The 23,693-nt window shown below is 29.8% G+C and overlaps 1 protein-coding gene across 1 annotated transcript; it reads left to right on the top strand.

Annotated features, from left to right (window-relative positions):
- Positions 1-72: 72 nt before the first annotated feature.
- On the top strand, positions 73-22,367 carry LOC108758195 (uncharacterized). Its single transcript, XM_018503011.1, has 31 exons — positions 73-186; positions 296-485; positions 5,184-5,478; positions 7,115-7,553; positions 7,678-7,825; positions 7,923-8,196; positions 8,340-8,510; positions 8,728-8,825; positions 8,920-9,054; positions 9,145-9,443; positions 9,517-9,602; positions 9,691-9,815; positions 9,972-10,184; positions 10,271-10,508; positions 10,593-10,725; positions 10,820-11,082; positions 15,078-15,106; positions 16,299-16,614; positions 18,282-18,717; positions 18,845-18,992; positions 19,087-19,360; positions 19,524-19,694; positions 19,756-19,853; positions 19,955-20,089; positions 20,185-20,483; positions 20,551-20,636; positions 20,724-20,848; positions 20,989-21,201; positions 21,276-21,510; positions 21,593-21,725; positions 21,812-22,367. Exons 3-31 carry the CDS (start codon positions 5,283-5,285, stop codon positions 22,194-22,196), a joined length of 5,901 nt encoding a protein of 1,966 aa, XP_018358513.1. The 5' UTR covers positions 73-186; positions 296-485; positions 5,184-5,282; the 3' UTR covers positions 22,197-22,367.
- The last annotated feature ends 1,326 nt before the right edge of the window (positions 22,368-23,693 follow it).

The following is a 23,693-nucleotide window of genomic DNA, read 5'->3' as shown; positions in this document are numbered from 1 at the left end:
GTGACATAACAATCTTAGACTCATTAATTAGGTTCGCTTACGTATGCGATTTACTTACCTATTACTTGAGAGTCAATGTCCCATCTCGCGTTTCACTTCACAGGGAGCGCAACACAAACACGAGGTATTGAGTGACGAAATTGCAATTTATCCTTCGTCGTAGATCGCACAGATTGTGTATCCTCCGTAAAGTGCTAATAATTGCTTTGCTTAATCACGCATATTCCTAGAACGGGCGCACCTTTACAACATAAGTTTACGTAACACTGTATTATGAAATTTCTGTTGTTTCTAGATTTTCGCCCTGTCCGTGTTACATACTTGGCATCGTTTAATCGTGCGTTACGTGTTTGCAAATCGCGATAAAGATATATTCCCTCGTGTGCATAAGCTTCGGTCAGACATTTGACAGTTTACTGAGAGTCGGACGTGACTATTTTATGATCCCTGCAATAAGATTTGCCGGATGTACATATACGTAACAGGTCATCCATATATTTCACAATCTTACAAGGATATATCGCAAGAATTTATAAAGTAACATTATATAATATATATATATATATATATATATAAATTTTGAATCTTGTAAGTGACAAAAAAGTAAAGTATATTAACTTTATGAGCACTCGTTGTAATCTTATGTCATAATTACTTTACAATTATGACATTTGAAACTATGGTTGTATGTATACCTATATACATGAAATGCATCTGTAATGTGATAACTTTAATATTACGACTCATATATTAACAATTCTATGTTAAATATGTGATAAATTTTATTACTTTTTATATTTTTACTCGCACATAATATTGAAGTATGTATTCATTAAAATTTTATTCTCATAGTCGTAATATTTAATACTATTAACATTACCTGAAGCATGAAAAATCATATAATATATCAAATTTTTTTTTCTCAAAACCTTTTAAAAGATATAATTAAAAATAGAATTTCTTTCTCTATAAGTTTTATTTAAAAAAATAAAATCAGATAATATCTTCGTATTTTTAAAATTTGTTTATCCTTAAATAATTGGATTCAATCTTAATATTCGAATAAGTTTTATGATAAAAATTAATTTTTTTTTGTTTATAGATAATTTAAAACATTTTAAAGACATTGTGACTTTAAAATTTATATAAACAGAAATCAAAAGTAGAAACCAACAAGGCGAATGAAAGCGTAGCACAAGTATAAGTACACAAAGTAATAAAGTAAAAAGTTTTAACTCCTTTATCCCAAATTTAAACTTACGATGTTATCTAAATAATTTGTACGTGTTGATTCACTTTCTTAAGTCCTCATCAGTGTGAAATACGAAATTAGTGTGTATATATTCTCTGAATGTCAAAATTGAATCAACAAATTGTTTTGTTTTTGTGTGTATTTTTGAAATAATAATTTCAAACGTATAAATTAATAGTACTGAAAGTAAACTCAGCAGGGTAATCTTTAATAAAGTACTCCCTTGTAGAAAAGTACTATTACGCAGTAGTATTTTGAAGTACTACTACATTATTACACTACAGCAGTAATGTAGTGACGCAGTGATGCGCAATAGTGCAGTAATTTGCAGTAGTGCAATAATGCAATAATGCAGTAATGTTGTAGTGCCTCAAAATACTATTGCGCACTAGTAGTGTTCAGTAGTTTCTACAAGGACTAAGATAAATTTTATCTTTACACCTTGAGCCGTTCTCACCAATTCCAATTAACTTAATCGATTGATTGTTAGATACACTGGAACTGACCAATTGCATTTACTGTTCAGCAGAATTGACCGATCATAGTTGTCGACCGATTAGATTAATCGGAGTTGGTGAGATCGGCCCTTTCTCTCACAAAAAAGAGGTAATTTCATATAAAGATTTTGATGCATCGTATGTTGGTCAAACTGAAAGGAAATCGAAAACTAGAATTTGAAAACACCGGAATCATATAAATTGGAACACCGTTAATTACTCTATGATTACAGAATATAGAATTAATTCTGAATATGATTTTGATTAGGAAAATGTCGAAGTACTTGATATTGAGCGTTTTTTAAACAAAAGGCTAATTCTGAATTTCTTCATATTCATATTCAAAAATGATCTTAATCTACGTTCTGACATTGAAGGCTTACATCATACTTATCTACTTTTAATGGATGTAAAATAGGTTTTATCGCTTAATTATTTTTCTATATTTTGACCATTTTGACTTAAGCGTTTTTAAGTGTTTTATTTATGTTGACATTTCCTGTTTCAAATATTTACTCTGTTGACCAGTAGGATGCATCCGAAAATTTATCAGTTATGTACATGACGCTCTTCTATAAGCATGTTTTCTGGTTATATTAAGTTTGCGATAATGTTTAATTTCAACATTTATCAATTGTGATCCAAAGCTTTAAGAGGGTTCCTGTATTTGTCAGAGTAAGTTTCTTTCTTCAGAGTAAGTCACTTTCTTATTTTAAATTATTTTAATATTTTAATTATTATTAATTATTGACTATTTAATATATTGTTAACAGATTTCCAACACAAATCTGGCAATTCGTTGGTGACTCAATTTTGACATGTAGAGGATGTGCACACACTAATTTTGTATTTTAATGCTGAGAAGGACTCGAAAGTGAGTCGAAACGTACAAGTTGTTCGAACAACATCATCAATTTTGGAATAAAGGAGTAAACATTTTTTACTTTATTATTTTTCGTACTTATAACTGTGTTGTTATCTCATTCGCCCTATTGGTTTCTACTTTTGGTTTTAACATCTAAAATCCGTAACAAAATTACTTTTGAAATGGTATAAATTAAAAACTTCAATAATTATGAATTTTGACATTAAAAATTTATATAAACATATATAATGTATTAAACATTACTATGTAGAACTATAAACAAATTGTAAAAAAACAAATTTTCAATTTCACACGAAATTAATTATATATAATTTAATTTTATACGTGACAATATAAATGAATCAAGCACTTCTAATTGCACTTTCGAAAATACGATGTAGGAGCGCTCCATTTATTAACCTCGCCATGTAGCCGGTGACCGTTAATTACATCAATTTCAGCAGATAAATGAACGCGTGCGTACATGATGATTAATTCAAGCTAATTTTACTCGTGAATTTGGATGCAAGTCGTCGACATTGTGTCACATCCAATTAGGAACAAATTTTATTAGAAAATTCTTTTGCATATCGCCACCAATTTAAACAAGCAGTTTCTTCGAATAATAGAGTGAAGAGAAGATTGAGAAATGAAACTGAATAATAAGTTTTCAATTAAAAGACGCTATTGTACGACTTTTAATTTAGTCTTACTCACGTTGTGTTTTAGTACTTATTGTCGTGTACATATTTCTTGTATAATATCTACTTCGCATATTATTCCGCGTATTTCAGTTTATTATGCAGCGGAAGAGCTCGGGAAAAGCGAATACATGAAAACTGTATAAATGTGTGAAAAATGATTATACCTATAATTTTCAGAGAAAAATGAGAGAATGTACACTGAAAGAAAAGATTGACTGAATATGGCATAACATTGTAATCACATCTAAATTGCTGCAGCAGCCAATCCTTTCTTTCCGTGTAGGATTCTAAGTATTTTCCTGCATTTTTGTTCTGAAACAAGAATATATGATAATAACATCGTCAAGTTTAGAATGATTCAAGGAAATCTGTAATAGATCCTCCGCATTATTATGATCGAATTACTGTAAAGAGCGAATGAATATCTTCTAAAAAATATTATTGATTAATAAAATTGTGTTTCTTCGTTGTGATTTATTTCTAAGAAAGGAAAACTACATCAATTAGTGATAGTTTTGATGATAATTTTTGAAAAGAACAAATAAGATTTATAATCATTTTGAACATTTTTTATGATTATTTTAAAAAAATACAAATAATTGTAGAATAACTTCCTGAATTATAAAATACGCTAATTAGAAGAAAGATTAAATCGTTACCTATGCAAATCGTTATCTATGCAAATGCGCATAAACACAATATATATCAATGAAAATGTATTTTTTATCTTCTCTCTAAAAGAATGTTTCTTATCTCCCATAATGTTATCATCAGTCTAATTAAAAATTCTGCGGTATTATCGCATTAAATTATGATTAGACCGACCTTGTTAAAAATAATCCCAACGAATAAGAGAGTTGATACAAAAGTAGTGTCAAAAGTAGTCGGTTGTTGTTAATCAAATAGATTGGAAAATTTTGTGTAGAATGGAAATTTTTCATACAGAAATAAGAACTATTATAAAAACAATACGGCAATTACATATTCTCACAATTAGGTTTTGTACTGTGACTGAGTTGAATGCGCAGATAAAGTAATCGTGCACTAAAAAAAAGATTAGTTGCTGCAGTAAATTAGATGGTTAAATATGGCATAGCATTTTTAACTGATTGCAACAGACAATTTTTGGTTGCTGCAGACAATTGTTGGTTGTATTAGTATAGGATTTCGATTGGCTAACGCAATCAAAAATTGGTTGTTACAGCCAATTAAAAATGCTATGCCATATTTAACCATCTAATTTGCTGCAGCAAGCAATCTTTTTTTTCAGTGTACCGATGAAGTAATCTGAAGACAAAAGTCACATGTCCTAGAAAGCGTAAACGAGTGTACCAAGTGTACCAAGGTAGGCTTTATTCGCTACTTCATAGTCGACTATAGTGTGACGCAGAGCATTTTCTAACTTTAATAATTAATTTTGGAGAAGTCACACCGAGAGAGTTTGTGTCGTCGTGCATTTATTTTTTATTAAACTGATATAGATGCTGTTTATATCATGTAAAATTGAAGTAACCTTTGATCAATCGTACATATTTAACAGTTATGCGTATCAAAAGAATATTCAATCGACTAATTGTATTGTTATTTTTACTATTATAGAGCGAACTTATTCCAAATGCGATTTTATTTAAAATTGAAGAAATAACGAAGTATACGGAGTAGTCCCAACCCGTAATAAATAATCGCTGAACTAAAAATATATTGTCTCGAAGCTGTAATTAAAAAAAAAAAATTACACATATTATCGTTTATTTTTAAGAGACTTATATTTTAAAAATCTAAAAGCTCTCTACATTTATTTTTCATATTTCGAATAATTATCGAGCGTCGTTGATTTTGCAATTTATCGATTTTTTCCCTTACAGGTTTAATAATCTTCTTTACGCTTTGCCTAAAGTAATTGAGAACTTACAGAGGGTAGTAAATTAAATTACGCGGTTTCCCTCGTTGTATGCACCCCAATAATGGGCAACATCGAAAACCGACCGAAAGGCGGCGCACCTCGCCTCGATGCAGCATTAGCAACGAAATCGGAGTCACTTTGTCGTAGCAAATCCTACAGCGCCTGCTTTATCCTGAGTTTAATTTGCACCTATCTGGCAACATTAATCGTTCTCCTAGACCAAATTGTCGTCGAGGCAGTAAGCTACGGTCAACATGGTAAGAACATAAAAATTCAATTGTTGTCAGTCTCGAAGTGGAGTACTTTCTCAAAAATTGCTCTTGTATTAATAATGTGTCATACTTACTGATTATAACGTTGTAGATCCACAAGTTTTTGAAAAAAAAGAGATTAATCCGCAAGAAAAATTACAAAATCACTTCCAAAATATAAATCAAGATGCATTTAGCGCGTTTAATGAAAATTTAATATTCAACATGTTTGCATTTCGTCAACGCAGCCGGCAACGTGACAAGCTTCGTGGGTATCTCATATGAGTTTCATGATGTCTTGGCGGTAGATTTAAAAATTTTTTATATGTTCCAGCAGTTCTCTTCAGTACGGCATAGTGAAATAGCATCTTTCTATATTTTAGGACTAGTGTATTGGAGCCTTTTTTTTCAAAAATAAACAAAAGTTACTCCACTATCGACGAAATATTTTTTATACTTTTTAAAATAATAATAATAATTCTTGTCCAAATAATTTTCCTGCAATGAATATAATCAAAAAAATTTAACAAATTATGTCTATTTTCTCTTCTAAGAATATTGTTTTTAAGTTTTGCTGATAATTAGCTAATTAATTAATGTTGCATATAAACAATATTTTTTAAAATTTATTAAAAAATTTATTTGTATTTTAACGAAATATGAGATTATGATTAAATATCATTAGAAACGATTAGATTTAATCTATTACTGGATACAATTCTTCTATTAAAGAGAACAAGTGAGCTTTATTGTTATCAGACTTATTATTTAACAAAATTATTTTCAACATATCAAAAATTATTTTTAAAACTTGAAGTATAGTATGAATTAAACACGCAAACACATTCGAACACTTACGAACTGTTTAAATCGACTCCAAGCGAACATTCAATAGAAATCATATTCCGATTTCGTGATCAGCTGATCGGGGGAAAATTCGTGCATGAAAAATGAACTACATTTTACAGCGAACTAGTTTACAATAATTTAGTTTACAATAATTAATTTAATAATTTACAATAATTTAAATTAAACAAATATTTTATATTTGAAATTTAATACAAATGTTATTTCACTGACCATTCATAAGGATTCAGTAAAATAACTGTTATGATTTATTTAAAATGAAAAATATAAAATAAAGTTCAGAAACTTATTTAAAATATAAATTTGTAGGAAGCGATAAAAAACTGATATAACTTATTTAAAACAAAAAAATATAAAATATAGGTTCAGAAAACTTAAATGATCAGATTTAAAACTTATTTGATAAGAAATAGATCAGAAGAAGTTATTTAAAATAATAAATACTGAATAACTTTTACTTTATTTATTTAAAAATATATATTTTTAAAATTTTGTTTTAAACCGAACTCTAATAATGACTCTTCGCTTTCTAAAAATATTTTATATTCTCCTTTTTGATTCATTCAATAGGTAATAAAATTTTGCTTTCAATTTATTGTGGAATAATAGCCTTTTATTTCTTTATTGATTTCATCAGCATATATATAAAATTAATCAAATATAATATTAATCAGATAAAAACTACACCTTCTACATGATGCGTTATTCATCCGAGCAATTTATAACAATTATTTATAGATAATTATTAAATTAGAGATAATAATTCTTTTTGCAGATTCGAATAGATCAGAAGCATATACAATATTGTTTTTGTTTGATTCCGATAAAAGCTTCAGATTGCCAAAAGAAGTCGTACCTATTCATTATGACCTCTACTTGCATCCAAAACTTAAAGAAGGCACATTTTCCGGAAAGGTGACCATTCTCATTGATGTCAAGCAGGACAACAATAGATACATAGCTCTTCATCAAAAGGATCTCAACATCACATCTATAAAATTAATAACATGTGGACTAGATGAAGACTATGAAATTAATATTTCTTCCATCAGCAAGCCTAATAAATATGAAATCTTTTCGATATTAACTGAAAACGAGATTAAATCCGGATTATATCACTTGAGCCTGGAATTTAATGGAAGTCTAAAGGACAAAATGGACGGATTTTATTCTAGCACATATCAATATACGAGTGATAACATTAATGAAACCAGGTAATATAAATTTATTATTTTATAAATAAATAATGCACAAATTTTATGATGAATTTAATTTACATTTGTTTTTAATTCCGTGATGTGGTAAAATAAATTATAATGTATGTTTTTTAATCAACAGGTACATTGGGACTACTCAATTCGAGCCAACATATGCTAGACAAGCTTTTCCGTGTTTCGATGAACCCCATTTGAAGGCAGAATTTTCGATAAAACTGGTTTATCCCATGGATGATGGCTATCATGCTTTGTCCAATATGAATGTAAAGGTAGGCGAATAATTTTTGGCGGCATTAATTGTCATTTCTTCTGAAAATTTATTAAACAATTGAATAGTTTATTGAATCGAGTCATTTTTTGTTTTAGAATACGAAGGTACATACACCGAAACGTAATCTAGCAACAATGACTTTTGCAAAAACTGTACGTATGTCCACGTACCTAGTTGCTTTTGTTATTAGTGACTTTGTTGGCACATGTAAAATGGCAAAGGGTTTAAATGGGCGAGAATTTCCGGTTAGTGTTTATACCACAAGACTTCAATCGAAAGAGAAAAGAGATTTTGCAGTGGATATTGGCGTAAAAGCTATCGAATATTTCATAAACTTATTCAAAATAGATTATCCATTACCAAAGCTCGGTAAATATGCAACAATGAATTACAAAAAACATTTATTAATTAAAATATAGATAAATTTGTTATATATACGCTTAAAGATCTCGGTAGATTAATTAAATTCTTAAGTATACGTATGTACATATAAAACTTTATCTATTATACAGATATGGTTGGGATTCCCGATTTTAGAGCCGGCGCTATGGAAAATTGGGGTATGGTGACTTACAGAGAAACAAGGTTGATTTATGATGATCGTAGTAACTCCATTTATGATAAGGTCGATGTTATTAGCGTAATCTGTCACGAACTGGCACACATGTGGTTTGGAAATCTCGGTAAATATATCATATCTCATATGACAATCTTGTGTTTCGCGGGTTTTCTCCAACGAAACGTTGGCATTCCAAGAATGGATTTGAACACGGAGAAAACCCGCGATTTAGCGTAATCTGTCACGAACTGGCACACATGTGGTTTGGAAATCTCGGTAAATATATCATATCTCAAGTAAATATGGATTAATAAAAACGTAAGATATATTCTTTTTTTCAGTTACTATGAACTGGTGGAACGATTTATGGCTCAACGAAGGTTTGGCTACATTTATGGCTTTTAAATGTGCAGACGCGATTGAACCAAATCAGAAATATGTTAGTCATCTCTCAATAATAATATGATCATACATTGATATAAAAATTTAATGTGATAAAAAATATATCAATAATATATAAATATTATTTTCAGATGGAGGAATTTCCTATACAGATAATGCAGAATGTGTTCGTTTCCGATTCAAAATTAAGCTCTCATCCTATCATTGATAATGTCCAAAATGCAGATGATATTGCAGCATTTTTTGATGACATATCTTATCAAAAGGTATGCGAATCTAATATCTTAATAACAGTTTTAATCCTGTTTACTAATTTTTTTATCTCATTTATTTATTCAAATTGCTGTCTATTTTAGGGATCATCTATAATCCGCATGATGGAAAATTTCTTTGGATCTGATGTCTTCTTCAATGCAATTAGAAGCTATTTGAATAAGTATGCCTATAAGAATGCAGAGACGGCGGATCTCTTCGAGATTTTGCAAAATGCGGTTAGAAACAAATTAAATGTAACAGCTATAATGGACACTTGGACGCGACAAGAAGGCTTTCCCGTTATTAACGTAAAAAAGTTTGAAAATAAATTTGTATTAACCCAGAAACGATTTTTGGACGATCCAGATGCCAAATTCGATCCTTCAGAATCCAATTACAGGTGAGTTACTTTATCTCAAGTTACTTTATCTACTAATTGACAAATTTATTTCAAATTATGTTATATCTTACAGATATCGATGGACTATACCCATCACTTATATCACTAACAGAAACAAGAAACCCACTCTTGTATGGTTCAACAGGAATGCGAATAAATGTTCGATTTCGTATTATAATCTTTTTGTTATATGAATTGTTTCCACGTTATTTTATTCTTTGTTATTGTAAAATTTTATATTTTACAGTGGTGATTAAGGTCTGCAGACGTACCAAATGGATCAAATTAAACGCAGGCCAAGTTGGCTTTTATCAAGTTAATTATAAAAAGGAATGGAAAACTTTCAAGGAGTTGCTTTGTTCTTGCCACACGGTAAAATCATGCAATTTTTCCAATTAATGCAAAAGTTATAAACAAAAAATTATTACTTTATAGATTAATTAATATATACGCGTTATATTCTCACTTCCTAATTAACAACCTCTTCGAAAATTTATTTACACACCCTATTCTTCTTTTTTATTGCAGAAAATATCCTCAGTGGATCGAGCAAATCTTTTGGGCGACATGTTTAGTTTAGCTGATGCCGGTGAGATCGAATACAACACTGTAATGGATATAAGTGTATATCTTATCAAGGAAAATCACGCTTTTCCATGGCAGGTTGCGAAATCAAAATTGATAACGATGCATACTTTATTAACTTCTTCATCTAAACCATATATTGCAGACAAGTTTCAGGCAATATATTAATCACATTGTTTATACAAATTACTTTTCAATTCCGTTATAAATATTATTTTTTCATGTACATGATACATTTTTAGTCTTTCGTGTTGATGTTGGTAGACACCGTCTACAAGAATAATGTAGCTTGGATCAATAAGACAACTGAAGATGTTCCGTTAACGGACATGGACAGAATACTGCGATCTACGGTAATCGAATTGGCTTGTGCAATGGGTTCACCTGAATGCCTGAAAACAGTCGGAGAGCTTTTTAAGGAATGGTTGATAGAAGAGAAGCCGCAGCATCCTGATATTCGCGCATTGGTTTATTACTATGGTTGGTCTATTTAACGTAATCATCTGTTCCCAAAATCATGCGATTATCAAGAAGTTCTAATAGAACGCAAAATTTTTCATTTAGGTATGCGTTATCGTTCAGATGAGAACGAGTGGAACGTCATGTTTGAAAAACTTAAAGACGAGACCGATCCCAGCGAGAAGAATAAAATAATGATAGGGTTATCAGGCATAAAATCCACTAAAGTTCTAAAGAAGTCAGTATTAAATTCACACACACACACAAAAATTGACAATTTTTTAAATATATTTCTTAATCAAAATTAAGTAATAATTTCTATTCTTTTTTAGGTATATTACCAGAGCAACTAATGAGGCATATGTCCGCACTCAAGATTTCTTGAGATGCTTGAATATGATTTCTAAGAATCCCGATGGTACATCATTGGTGTGGAATTGGGTACGCGAGAACTGGGAATTTTTGGTGAATAGATACACTCTGAACGATTCATATCTTGGTCGACTTATACCATCCATTACACGTTCCTTCGCTACACAAAGTAGATTAGATGAGATAAAAGCCTTCTTCGAGAAATATCCTGAAGCTGGTGCCGGTGTTGCTAATCGAGCCCAAACTCTCGAGACAGTCTCGAAGAATATCAAATGGCTCGCTAAAAATACTAAAAAACTTGATAAGTGGTTTTTAAAAAACTGGCCGCTTAATAAGTCCTGTTAAATGTACCAACATAATATGTCGATATACAAGACAGCTAAAAAAGATGAAAGATTTAACATACATCATCGATTTTTAATAATTATACTCAAAAACAAAGTTTTCTTAAATTTTGGTATCATATGCCTCAACCGTTGAAAATATTACCAGTAGCCTGAAGATAATTAATTGTGATTTTGTTTGTTACTGCGAACAGTTGTTACGAAAAGAAACATCATTCTTGCAGAATATGATGCTTAATGAAATTATTCATATCAAAATTACACTATTACGATCAAATCTTTTGGTTTAGTCACACAATTATCGTGGCAATGATTACCAGATGTGCTAAATACGAAGGCAGTTTTAATTTTATATATATATATATATATATATATATACCACATTTTGTTAACACTGTAACTATTATCTTCAAATGTGGATTTTTTTGTCTTATAAGATATATGAAAATTATCATTAAATCACGAATGTTGGATCTATTATAAAGTTAATCGCATTTTTCAAATAGCCATCAATAAAATATTGTAGCGAAGGATGATGTATTTTTTAAACATGTTTATTTCTAAAGAATTCATTTCAATCTTAATATTTGAATAAGTTTTGTGACAAAAATTTGTTTATTGCTTATATAATTTCCAAATTAAAATATTTTGAAAATATTGCGATTTTAAATTTTACTAAACTTAAAATAAACTGAACTTCGATAATAATAAGTATGATATTACAAATTTAAAATAAATGAAGATAATACAGGTGTATAAGAACCAACTGCAGAACTTGATGCATAAATTAAATTATATTTTTAATGTAGATTGTAAGAATTTAAGAATAATGTCCAACTTCAAGAGTATTATACATTGTTGCTTTACATACGTTGTTGCTTCACATGGTTCTACAAATTTATATAAACATATTTTATGATATTAAGGAATATTATAGGACTGCAATGAAAAAATTAAAAAAATATATTTTAATTGTACATGAAATTGTTCACACATATAAATTAATCTTATAATGCAACAGTATGAATGAATCAAGCGTTCCTAATTGTACTTTTGAAAATACGATATGAATACGCTCTACTTATTAGCTTCACCTCGTGACAGAGGGGTGGGAGTCGTTAATTATATCAATTTCGACGAATGTTAATGAACGCGTGTGTACACGACGGTTAATTCAAGTCAATTTTGTTAGCGAATTTGAATGCAAGTCGGCTGTCACCGACATTGTGTAATATCCAATTAAGAACGATTTTCGTTAGAGAATCGGCTCTTGTATACCGTCACCAACGGCACTTAAACGCGCAGTTTCTCTCGGATGATCGAGCGAGAAGGAGATCGAGAAGTGAAATTGAATGATAGATCTTTAACTAAGATACAGTTCCACAAGACGTTTAATTTATGAGTTTCCTCCGCGTTGTGTTTAAGTACTTCTTATCGTATTTCAGATACTTCGCGTAGTGTTTCTTGTATTTTAATTTACTGTGTAACGAAAGAGCTTATGGGAAACAAATATATGCAAAGTATGTGTGAATTTGTGCAATGAAACAATTACATTACTAATTTTCAAATAATAAATAATAATTAATAATGAAAGAATAGAATACTAAATATTTTCCTGTGCTTTTCTTTTTAAATAAGAATATGTGGAAATGAAATCGTTAAAGTTGGAAGAACTCCCAAAGGTATTTGTAATAAATCGCATCGCATTATTGTAATGAACGAGTGAATAATTTTCTGGAAAACATTATTAATCGATAAAATTGTATTTTTTCTCGTAATTTGTTTCTTTGTGGTTTTTTTATTTGTATATAAAAGAACTGCTTTAATTATTACAGTGAAAATTGTGATACCAATTTTTGAAATGAATGGATAAGAAATTTTATAATTATTTTTAATATTTTTTAAATAAATATTTTTGAATATTTTTGACAACAATTTTCGAAATGAACAAATAAGAAATTTTAAAATCATTTTAACATTAAAAAAATATGTGTATTCTCAATTATCATCACACTCTATAAATGTATTAAAAATCAAACTATTAAGTGCCTCATAATATGTGAACACATTTTATAATTTTGATTTTTTAAATAAATATTATTTTATTATAAATATTAACATATATAACCAAATTTATCATTACAGCATGCTTATACTATGTTTAGTATAAGTAAAATAATTTAGTAATTTTAGAAACGCATAAGATTCTTGTATTTAAAATAGCAATGCAAAAAATTACTAAAAATTAATAGAAAAATAATTGAAAAGTAACTCGTTACTTTTTAAATAACTACAATTGAAACATTACTTTTCAGAATTTTGTTAAAATTTCTACAATATCAACAAATCATATTGTGATTACCTTGACTTCGTTGAAAGTGAAATCGTGGAACAAAAAAAGAGAGAGTTGCTAGATATGCTAAAAGCAATATGGGATTGTTGTCAATCGGATAAATTGGAAAATTTAATGTAGCATGGAAATTTTCCAGACGCACAGAGATAAGAACACTTGCTATAAAAACTCTACGAGAAGTCGCATATTCTTATTTGTATTTTGTATAGTAATCAGTTCGTTACTCGATATGCGGGTAACGTGCCAATGAATTAATTCGAGGACAAAAGTCACGTGTCCTAGAAAGCACGAACGAGCAAGGTAAGTTTTATATTTCATAGTTTTATTTATACTGTGAGCTGCATAAAATAATACCTTTAAACAATATTACTATAACTTATTCGAATACGATTTGGCTTGAACTAGAAAAGTGCGATACCATCTAATCCCTTTGGTCGAATAAAAATTTCACTTATAAATATACAGATTTGAAACATAGTAAGAGAATATTGTTTAATAATAATTATATATATTTTATAATAAAATTGTACACTTAGTATTTGCTTTTAAGAAAGTAATTCAAATTTTCTAATAATTAATTCGTAACAGTATTATGAATAAATGACGCAACGAATCTTATATTCTTCTCCATAATCGAAGATGCATGCGCGACAGAACACGTGTGCATTCTATAGATAGTGCACCACGCATTAATTTATCTCACATATCGAGTGCAGTGGACTGTGGCGCGTGCATCTTCTAACTGCGATAATTTATTTCTAACAAGTCATCAAGAGAGTTTATATCGTCATTTATTGCCCACATTAAGCTTATATAGATACTGTCTGCGTCATATAAAATTGGAGCACAAAGACCCATTTTGATCAATTACACTGTTCGACAAAAAGTCACTTTTTTTCTTTTTGAAATGCCATAGTACATTCTCCGAAGATTTTTTCGCGATGTTAGCAAAATTTTTGTACATCAGGATTTAAGTAAATTGAGATAAAATATTTTTGACTATTTTTTCAATATTTTTATAATGGCATAACAAAATCTTGTTTTTAAATAAAATCTACAGCATGTGAAATACAGTTCAAGAACTTTCAAATAAATTTTAGTTTATGAGTATACGACTTATTTTCATCAAGTTAAATTATTTGAATTTTGAATTTCTGTATAAATTTCACAGTTTAACAAAAAAGACTTTTTTTCTTTTTGAAATGTTATGACATTTATTATACGTATTAGGAAGATTTATTTGTGCTAAATAGGATGCTATATTGTCAGAAATTTTAATTTTTTAGTAAATTGAAATATAATAATTGGAATGATTTTTGGTCTTCACTCCAATATTAAAAATCTTGATATACAAATTCTGATGACAGCATCATTACAAAAAAATCTTCGGAATATGTATGACTACTATGACATTTCGGAGCAAATTTGATTATTGAATAGTGTTATACATGTTTACCAATCATGTATGTCGGAAAAATATCTAATCAGTTTATAGTTTTATTGTTATTTTTATAATTACAGGATGGGCCCAACTCATTATAAATAGGGAAGTGGGGTAATTATGCGCAGTGGTTAATTGTGCACATTCTGGTTTGACACTTTCTCGATAGATGGAGCAGATACTACCTCGGGGAAACTTTTAGGCTAGAGGTATTTAGGATACAACCATAACTAATATAATTTAAAAGTGTAGGTAACAGCCAAAAAGAGAAAAAGTAAAATTGTATATTTTAAGAATAATTTTGACATCTAGAAAATAAGACGGTAAGTCTGTATTCTTAATTTGTTTATTTAATCGTGCATATTATACTAAAGTATGTTATTACGTGCGTCTTTTGAGCTATTATTCATTGAGCTAAATTAAAAAGTTTTTGCGTAATCGTGTTTCTTATCGAGTCTGTTTGGCAAATGCATTTTGAAATACACACAATTACTCGTCTTGAAGATGCTGTATGACTAGTATTTTTTTTTCGTTTTTTATTTGTGTTATTTCAAATGCCTTGCAAATATAAATTGAACTAAGAGTCGGTTACAGTTTATTCTTCAATTTTATTATTTTTATAAATTTTGTATTAACTAATATATTGGCTTAATACATATATTTCTATATATACATTGATTTAAAAAATATATTTTGTTATTTTTTCATTTTATCAATATATTCTATAGAACATTTATTTTATTTATTTCCTACCACTTTTTTTGCTCACAATTACCGAACCTATACGCATAATTACCTAAGAATCAGTAGTATGTAAGACTTAGGTTAAGAGTAGGTTAAGATTTTTATGTAATGCAATTGTATGTTATAAAAGAGCACAACCCTGAGGAATTCTACAATGTGCTTTTTGAATTAGCCTGAGTCGTTAATAAATATATCTCTCTATCTATCTATATGCACAATTACATGAAATTTTTTCGCTTTTACTTTTTTTACATTTTGTTAAATACAACATTATCAAATGAAGAATTGTTCAATATGAAAACCGCGAATAATCGATAGAAGAATATTTATATATAATTCATAATTACATAGCATATAATTCCCCCCACTTTCCTCTAATCGCTCAATTTCAAATGTTTAATTTCGAAAACTGTAATTTAAATAAGAAATTATTTACATGTATTTTCAATTTGTTTTTCCTCCATTTAAAAAAATATAAAACTTTACGTTTATTTTTTATATGTCGAATAGTCATTCGACTTATTAATTTTACAATCATCGATTTTTTTTCTTTACAGGTGTTTTTGATCATCTTCTTTACATCTTACGTAAAAATACTTTTAAAGGATATTGAATTAAATTACTCGGTTTTCCTTTGTTGTACCCCAATAATGGGTAACAACAAAGTCGAAAGCCGACCGAAAGGCGGCGCGCTTCGTCTCGATGCAACACCAGCAACGATATCGAAGCCACTTTGTAGTAACAACACCGTTTCCGCTCTCCTCTGTTTTACCTGCGGTGCTTGCTTTATCTTGAGTTTAATTTGTACCTGTCTGGCAATATTAGTCGTTTTGCTAGACCAGACTGTCGAGGCAACGAGCTACAGCCGACACGGTGAGGACACGAAAAATTCAACTGTTATCAGTGCCAAAGTGGAGTAGTTTCTACGATAAAAAATTGTCATGTTAATGTGTCGTGCTTATTAATTACATCTCAGATCTACAGGTTTCTGAAAAAAGAAATTGTTCCATAAGAAAAAAACAAAACTGCTCGCGAAATACAAGTACATTTATAGTGCGTTTAACGAAAGTTTAATTAACCAGTTATCACTTTGTCAACGCAGCCGGCAAAGTGACATAAGGTTCTGTCTCACACGAGTCTCGTGATTACTTGGCGGTAGATTTAAAAGTGCCTTTGTAGATGATGTTCTCCTACGTGTAGAACAGTAAAATAATATCTTCCTATATTTTAAAATTTATTGAAATCTTTTTTTGGAAAATATACAAGTCACTCTATTACTGAAGATAGATTTTTTTATACTTCTTCAAAAAATAATTATAATAAATTTTATCCGCAAATGATTTGCCTGTATTACAATATAGTTTCAAGAAAATATAAAACTTATGTTTATAAGAATAATAATAAAGAATATTAACAGATAGAAAAATTTATTAAAAAATGTTTATATATATATTTTTTTTTTAAAAAGAAATACAATTTAAGTTAATAGATTACGAATATAGATATTACTAGAAATTACTATAGATACAAACTGTTACTCTGTAAAGTTCTTTTGTTAAAAAGAACATTATCAGACTTATTATTTTGACAAATAATCTTCGAGATATCAAAAGTTGTATTTGAAAAGCATTCAAAGTTCAGTTATCGATTAGACATGTAGACATCCATACGTCCATGAACTATTTGAAGTAAAAAGGTAGGAAGGAAACTTATATGAGCCAAAGCAGTTAAACGAATCATATATTGTTTACGTTTACTAATACAATTACAAAAGTATAAATATATATAAATATGTTACATATTCAACCCGGGTTTTTGTCCTCTTTAGCATTTATTGAAAATGTGAGGTGATAATCAAGTTTCGATTGAATCTTCTATTCATAATTGCAGCCTAATATTCCGTCAAGTGTTTAAAATAATTAGAATCGTCATGTTAAAGTACTTAATACGTATATAAATAGATAAAAGATAAGATTTTAGAAGATGTGATGACTATATTATAGCCATATTAACAGAACGTAAATCTATTTAAACCGACAAAAAGTGAATGTCCACTCCGATTTCATGATCAGCTGATCGGGAAGAAACTCGTACCCAAAAAATGCTTTGTGTTTTACAGCGGTAATGTGTAATACCAATAATTTAAATTTAGCAAATATTTCATGTTTGCAGTATAACGCAAATATTACTTTATTATACTTACTACTGACTACCCAAAATAATACATTACTTTACAAAAATATTTTATTCGGATTGTTGCTCCGACTTAGTTATAGCTCTCCTTAAACTTCTAGACTGAATCAAACAGTAGCTAAATTTTATTTTCAACCTACATTGCGGAATAACAGCCGGCATTTTGTTCCCTTATTGGTTACACCGACATGTAAGAGCAATCGAACATGATATCTGTCAGATAAAGATTTTAAGATTTATCTGCGTGCAACGTGATAAATAATGATTATTTATAGATAACTAAAGATAACTATTATTAATATATATTAATTCTATATATTAATAACATATATTAATTCTGTTTGTAGATTCGAATAGACCAGAGGCATATACAATAATGTTTGATCCTGATGAAAGCTTCAGATTGCCAAAAGAAGTCGTACCTATTCATTATGACCTTTACTTGCATCCAAAACTTAAAGAAGGCACTTTTTCCGGAAAGGTGACCATTCTCATTGATGTCAAGCAGGACAACAATAGGACATCCATAGCTCTTCATCAAAAGGATCTCAACATCACATCTGTAAAATTAATAACGTATGGACTAGATGAAGACTATGAAATTAATATTTCTTCCATCAGCAAGCCTACTAAATATGAAATTTTTATGATAACAACTAAAAACGATATTAAATCCGGATTATATAACTTGAGCCTGGAATTTGATGGAAGTCTCAAAGATAAAATAGTTGGATTTTATAACAGCAAATATCAGTATAAGAGTGATAAAATTAATGAAACCAGGTAATATAAATTTTTTATTTTACTAAATAAAAAATGCTCAACTTTGTAATAAATTTAATTAATTTTCTATTCATTAATATAGTAAAATAGATTATAATATATTGCGTACATTTTTTTTAATGAATAGGTACATTGCAACTACCAAATTCGAACCAACTTATGCTAGACAAGCTTTCCCGTGTTTCGATGAACCCAATTTTAAGGCAGAATTTTCGATAAAACTGATTCATCCTATGAATGATTGCTATAGTGCCTTATCCAATATGGATGTAAAGGTACGCGAATAATTTTTGACGGATTAATAATTGTCATCTTTTTCGAAAAAATGAAATTATTAAACAACGTATTGAGGAGTTATTTTTGCTTTAGAGTACGCAACTACATACACCGGAACGTGATTTAGCAACAGTGACTTTCACAAAAACTGTGCCCATGTCCACGTACCTAGCTTGTTTTATTATCAGTGACTTTGTTGGTACAAGTAGAATGGCGAATGGCTTAAATGGTCGAAAATTTCCGATCACTGTCTATACTACAAGACTGCAATCGAAGGAGAAAAGAGATTTTGCTTTAGATATTGGCGTGAAAGCTGTCGAATATTACATAAACTTATTCAAAATAGATTATCCATTACCAAAACTCGGTAAATATGCAAGAATAATTTACGAAAAAAGAATAATTGATTGAAATAAAGTTAAATTTGTTATATATATGTTTACGGTTTCAATGGATTTATTCTTAAGTGTACATATATATATATATATATATTTATTTACATTATTATATTTATTTACTTATTTATACAGATATGGCTGGCATTCCCGATTTTATATCCGGTGCCATGGAAAATTGGGGTTTAGTGACTTACAGAGAAACAAGAATGCTTTACGATGACAATAGTAATTCCATTTATGATAAGCGCGATGTTATTAACGTAATCTGTCACGAACTGGCACACATGTGGTTTGGAAATCTCGGTAAATATTTTATACTAATTAACTGTTGATTAATGAAAACCTAAGACATACTTTTTTGCAGTCACCATGAAGTGGTGGAACGATTTATGGCTCAACGAAGGTTTTGCTACATTTATGGCATCTAAATGTTCAGATGCGATTCTACCACATCAAGGATATGTTAGTTTTTAAATAATAATTTAATTAAACATTGATATAAATTTTTTAAATGATTTGATATTACATATATCTACGAGTATAATATTTAATATTGTTTTCAGATGGAGGAATTTCCTGTTGAAGTAATGCAGAAAGTTTTCGTTCCCGACTCAAAGTTGAGCTCTCATCCTATAGTTTATAATGTCCAAAATGCAGACGATATTACATCATTTTTTGATGGAATATCTTATAAAAAAGTACGTGAGTATAATATATCGTTTGATAATGATTTTTGCACTTTTTATTAATTTTGTATTATCTTGTATTTATTTATTCGCTCTGTCTATTTTAGGGAGCATCTATAATCCGCATGATGGAGAACTTCTTTGGATCTGATATCTTCTTCAGTGCAATTAGTACCTATTTGAATAAATACGCCTATGAGAATGCAGAGACAGCGGATCTCTTCGAGGTTTTGCAAGATGCGGTTGGAAATAAATTAAATGTAACAGCTATAATGGATACTTGGACACGACAAGAAGGCTTTCCTGTTGTTAACGTAAAAAAGTCTGGAAACAATTATACATTAACCCAAAAACGATTTTTGGACGATCAAGATGCCAAATCCGATCCTTCAAAATCAAGTTATGGGTGAGTTGCTTTATCTCGAGATGTTAATCGACAAACTTTTATTTCAAAATTACGTTACATCTTACAGATATCGATGGACCATACCTATTGTTTATATCACTAACAGAAATGAAGTACCTACTCTTGTATGGTTTGACAAGGATGCAAATAAAGGTTTGAATTTTAATTAGATAATTTACAATCTTTCTGCACGAATTATTACTATTATTTTCTCTTAATGTAAAATTCTATATTTTACAGTGGTGATCAAAGTCGACGAACGTACGAAGTGGTTTAAATTAAATGCTGGTCAAGTTGGCTTCTATCGAGTTAATTATAACGAGGAATGGGAAACATTCAATGAGTTACTTCGGTCTCACCATACGGTAAAGCATCACGTAATTTTTTTTTATTTAACACAGGAATTATAATAAATAAAAGTTATAATTTATTTACAGATTAAAACAGATATTCTTAATTTCTTCGAAGGTTCATTTATTATATTTTTTTCTATTTTTTATTGCAGAGAATATCAATGTTGGATCGAGCGAATCTTTTGGATGATCTGTTTAGTTTAGCTGAGGCCGGTGAGATCGAATATGACACTGTGTTGAATATAAGTATGTATCTCACCGAGGAATATCATTGTCTTCCATGGGCGGTTGCAAAGTCGAAACTGATGACGATATATACTCTGTTAACTTCCTCGACTGAAGCATTTATTGCAAACACGTTTCAGGTAATGTCAATTGAAGTATTACAAATTATTGTCTGACGCCATTGCAAATGTTATTTTTACATAATTCATTTTAGTCTTTCGTCTCGATATTGGTAGACACCATCTATAACGATGTAACTTGGACCGTCGATGATGCAATTGAAGAAGATGTACCACGCATTGATAATAAAGTGCGACCGACGGTAATTGAATTGGCCTGTGCAATGGGTTCATCTGAATGCTTGAAAAGAGCCGGAGAGCTTTTTAAGGAATGGCTGATAGAAGAGAAGTCGCAGCATCCTGATATTCGTGAATTAGTTTATTACTATGGTTGGTTTATCTAATGTAGTCCATTCCTTATATATTATTTGAGTGTCAAGAAATTTTAATGGAACGCAAAATTTTTTATTAGGTATGCGCTATCATTCGGATGTGAGCGAGTGGAACGTCATGTTCGAAAGATTTAAAGACGAGACTGATCCTGGCGAGAAGAATAAAATAATGGCAGGATTAGCAGGGATACAATCCATTGATGTTTTAAAGGAGTTAGTACTAAATCTACTCTCGTCAATTTTTAAAATATACTTTTAACTAAAAGTAGTTAGATAATATAATTTAACTTCTTTTTTAGATATATTATCAGAGCAACTGATGAAAGATTTGTCCGCGCTCAAGATTTCTTGAAATGCTTGATTATGATTTCCAAAAATCCCGATGGTACATCATTGGTGTGGGATTGGGTACGCGAGAACTGGGAATTCTTGGTGAACAGATACACATTGAATGATCGATATCTCGGTGATCTTATACCATCCATTACAAGTTCATTCGCCACACAAACGAAGTTGGACGAGATAAAAGCTTTCTTTGAGAAATATCCTGAAGCCGGTGCTGGTGCGGACGGTCGAGCCAAAACTCTCGAGACAGTCTCGAAGAATATCAAATGGCTAACTAAAAATACTAAAAAATTCGATAAATGGTTTTCAGAAAACTGGCCGTTTAACAAGACCCGTTAAACATACCAGCAAAAGTATACAAGATAGATGAAAAGGAAGAAAGACTTAATACATATCGATTTTTAACAGTTATTATACATAGAGACAACTTTTTTAATCTATGCGTCAACTGCTGAAAATCACTGATAGCCTGAAGATAATTAATTGTGGTTTTTGTATGTTAATTACTGTAAAGAAAAAGAAACTTTTACCAATAAGAACATCAAAATTTTCTTGCGCTAAAAAATTGTATTCAAGACGCTGAAATTACATTGCGTGTATCAAATTTGTTCTGCAATTAATAATTATGGCAACGGTTATCAGATACGCTAAATACGAAGGTGCATAAATACCAATACGCATTTGTGCGAAGCATATGCCTTTTATGCAACACATTTATAAATCTTGATACTGAAATATATACAACTTTATAAAAATATAACTTTGCGATTAAATACAGCACGTTTATATTGTTAACTAGTGATCTTTTCCCTAGTTGTGAATCTTTGATTGTCCTGTAAAGTCCATTCTACAATTGTGTAAGCGTATGTAAATGATTATTGTGCTTGTATTCTTCTCATATTCAACTGTAAATGGTCAATTTTTATAATTACTTATAACTACGCAATTGTAGAATGAGCTTAGATATATGAAAATTCGTAAAGGTCAAATCTATTATGAACTCGATCGTATTACGTTTTATTTCTGTCATAAGTGGTTTAATACACATTTGATTGACCCGTTATGATCAATAATATAACGTAAAGAGGGATGATAAAAACGTTTTAATTCATCGTAATACGGTGCGCGAATATTCCTTGCGATACTACGCTCCAAATGCTCTATATTACACAATATATTTCTTTCTAAAAAAAATTTTTATCAATTTATAGGAGATAGATTTTTTAAATATAGATTTATTTAAAAATTTATTTGCGTAGTCGAATGTGGTTGCGCTCGTGATTAATTTTTTTTTTAATTGTTGCCGCGTTTGCTGCGCCGAACGGCCCTCTTTTAATTGTTATTTTTGTCGTTTAAAGTTTAAATTAATAGGTGTCTCTTAGTGTTGAATTTGACATCTTTATTTCATTTTCACTGTTATTTGATTTTTTTATGTACTGAATAAAATAATGCCTCTTGTCATTTCAGTTTCTGATAGGAAATATCGCGTGCGGAATCTGTCAACGACAATTCACGATATAACGGATATCGGTTGGCTGTGTAAACATTTTGCAAGATACGAGAGGGCTTGTCGAAAAACGCAATGTAGAATTGTGATTTTCCATTCTATTTGCGCTATCGAAAATCATTTGTATTATTCGAATAAAATCCGGAGAGAGAAGCACGATACGCAAATTCGAGACATAAAACAGATTTCGAACTGTCGCACACATTGGTTTAACGTTACGTAAACAGAGAGGCTCTTTTACAGCGATATGACATTTCGACAAATGCTCACTCGTTAAACAACCAATTAAATACGCTGTAGCTCTGTATCGCTAATGCAAATAATACAAG

The sequence above is a fragment of the Trachymyrmex cornetzi genome, unplaced genomic scaffold (genome assembly GCF_001594075.2).
Source record: "Trachymyrmex cornetzi isolate Tcor2-1 unplaced genomic scaffold, Tcor1.1 scaffold1017, whole genome shotgun sequence".
In the NCBI taxonomy this organism is placed as follows: Eukaryota; Metazoa; Arthropoda; class Insecta; order Hymenoptera; family Formicidae; genus Trachymyrmex; species Trachymyrmex cornetzi.
The sequence above is the reverse complement of the archived record's forward strand: the minus strand, read 5'-3'. Positions and strand labels throughout refer to the sequence as shown.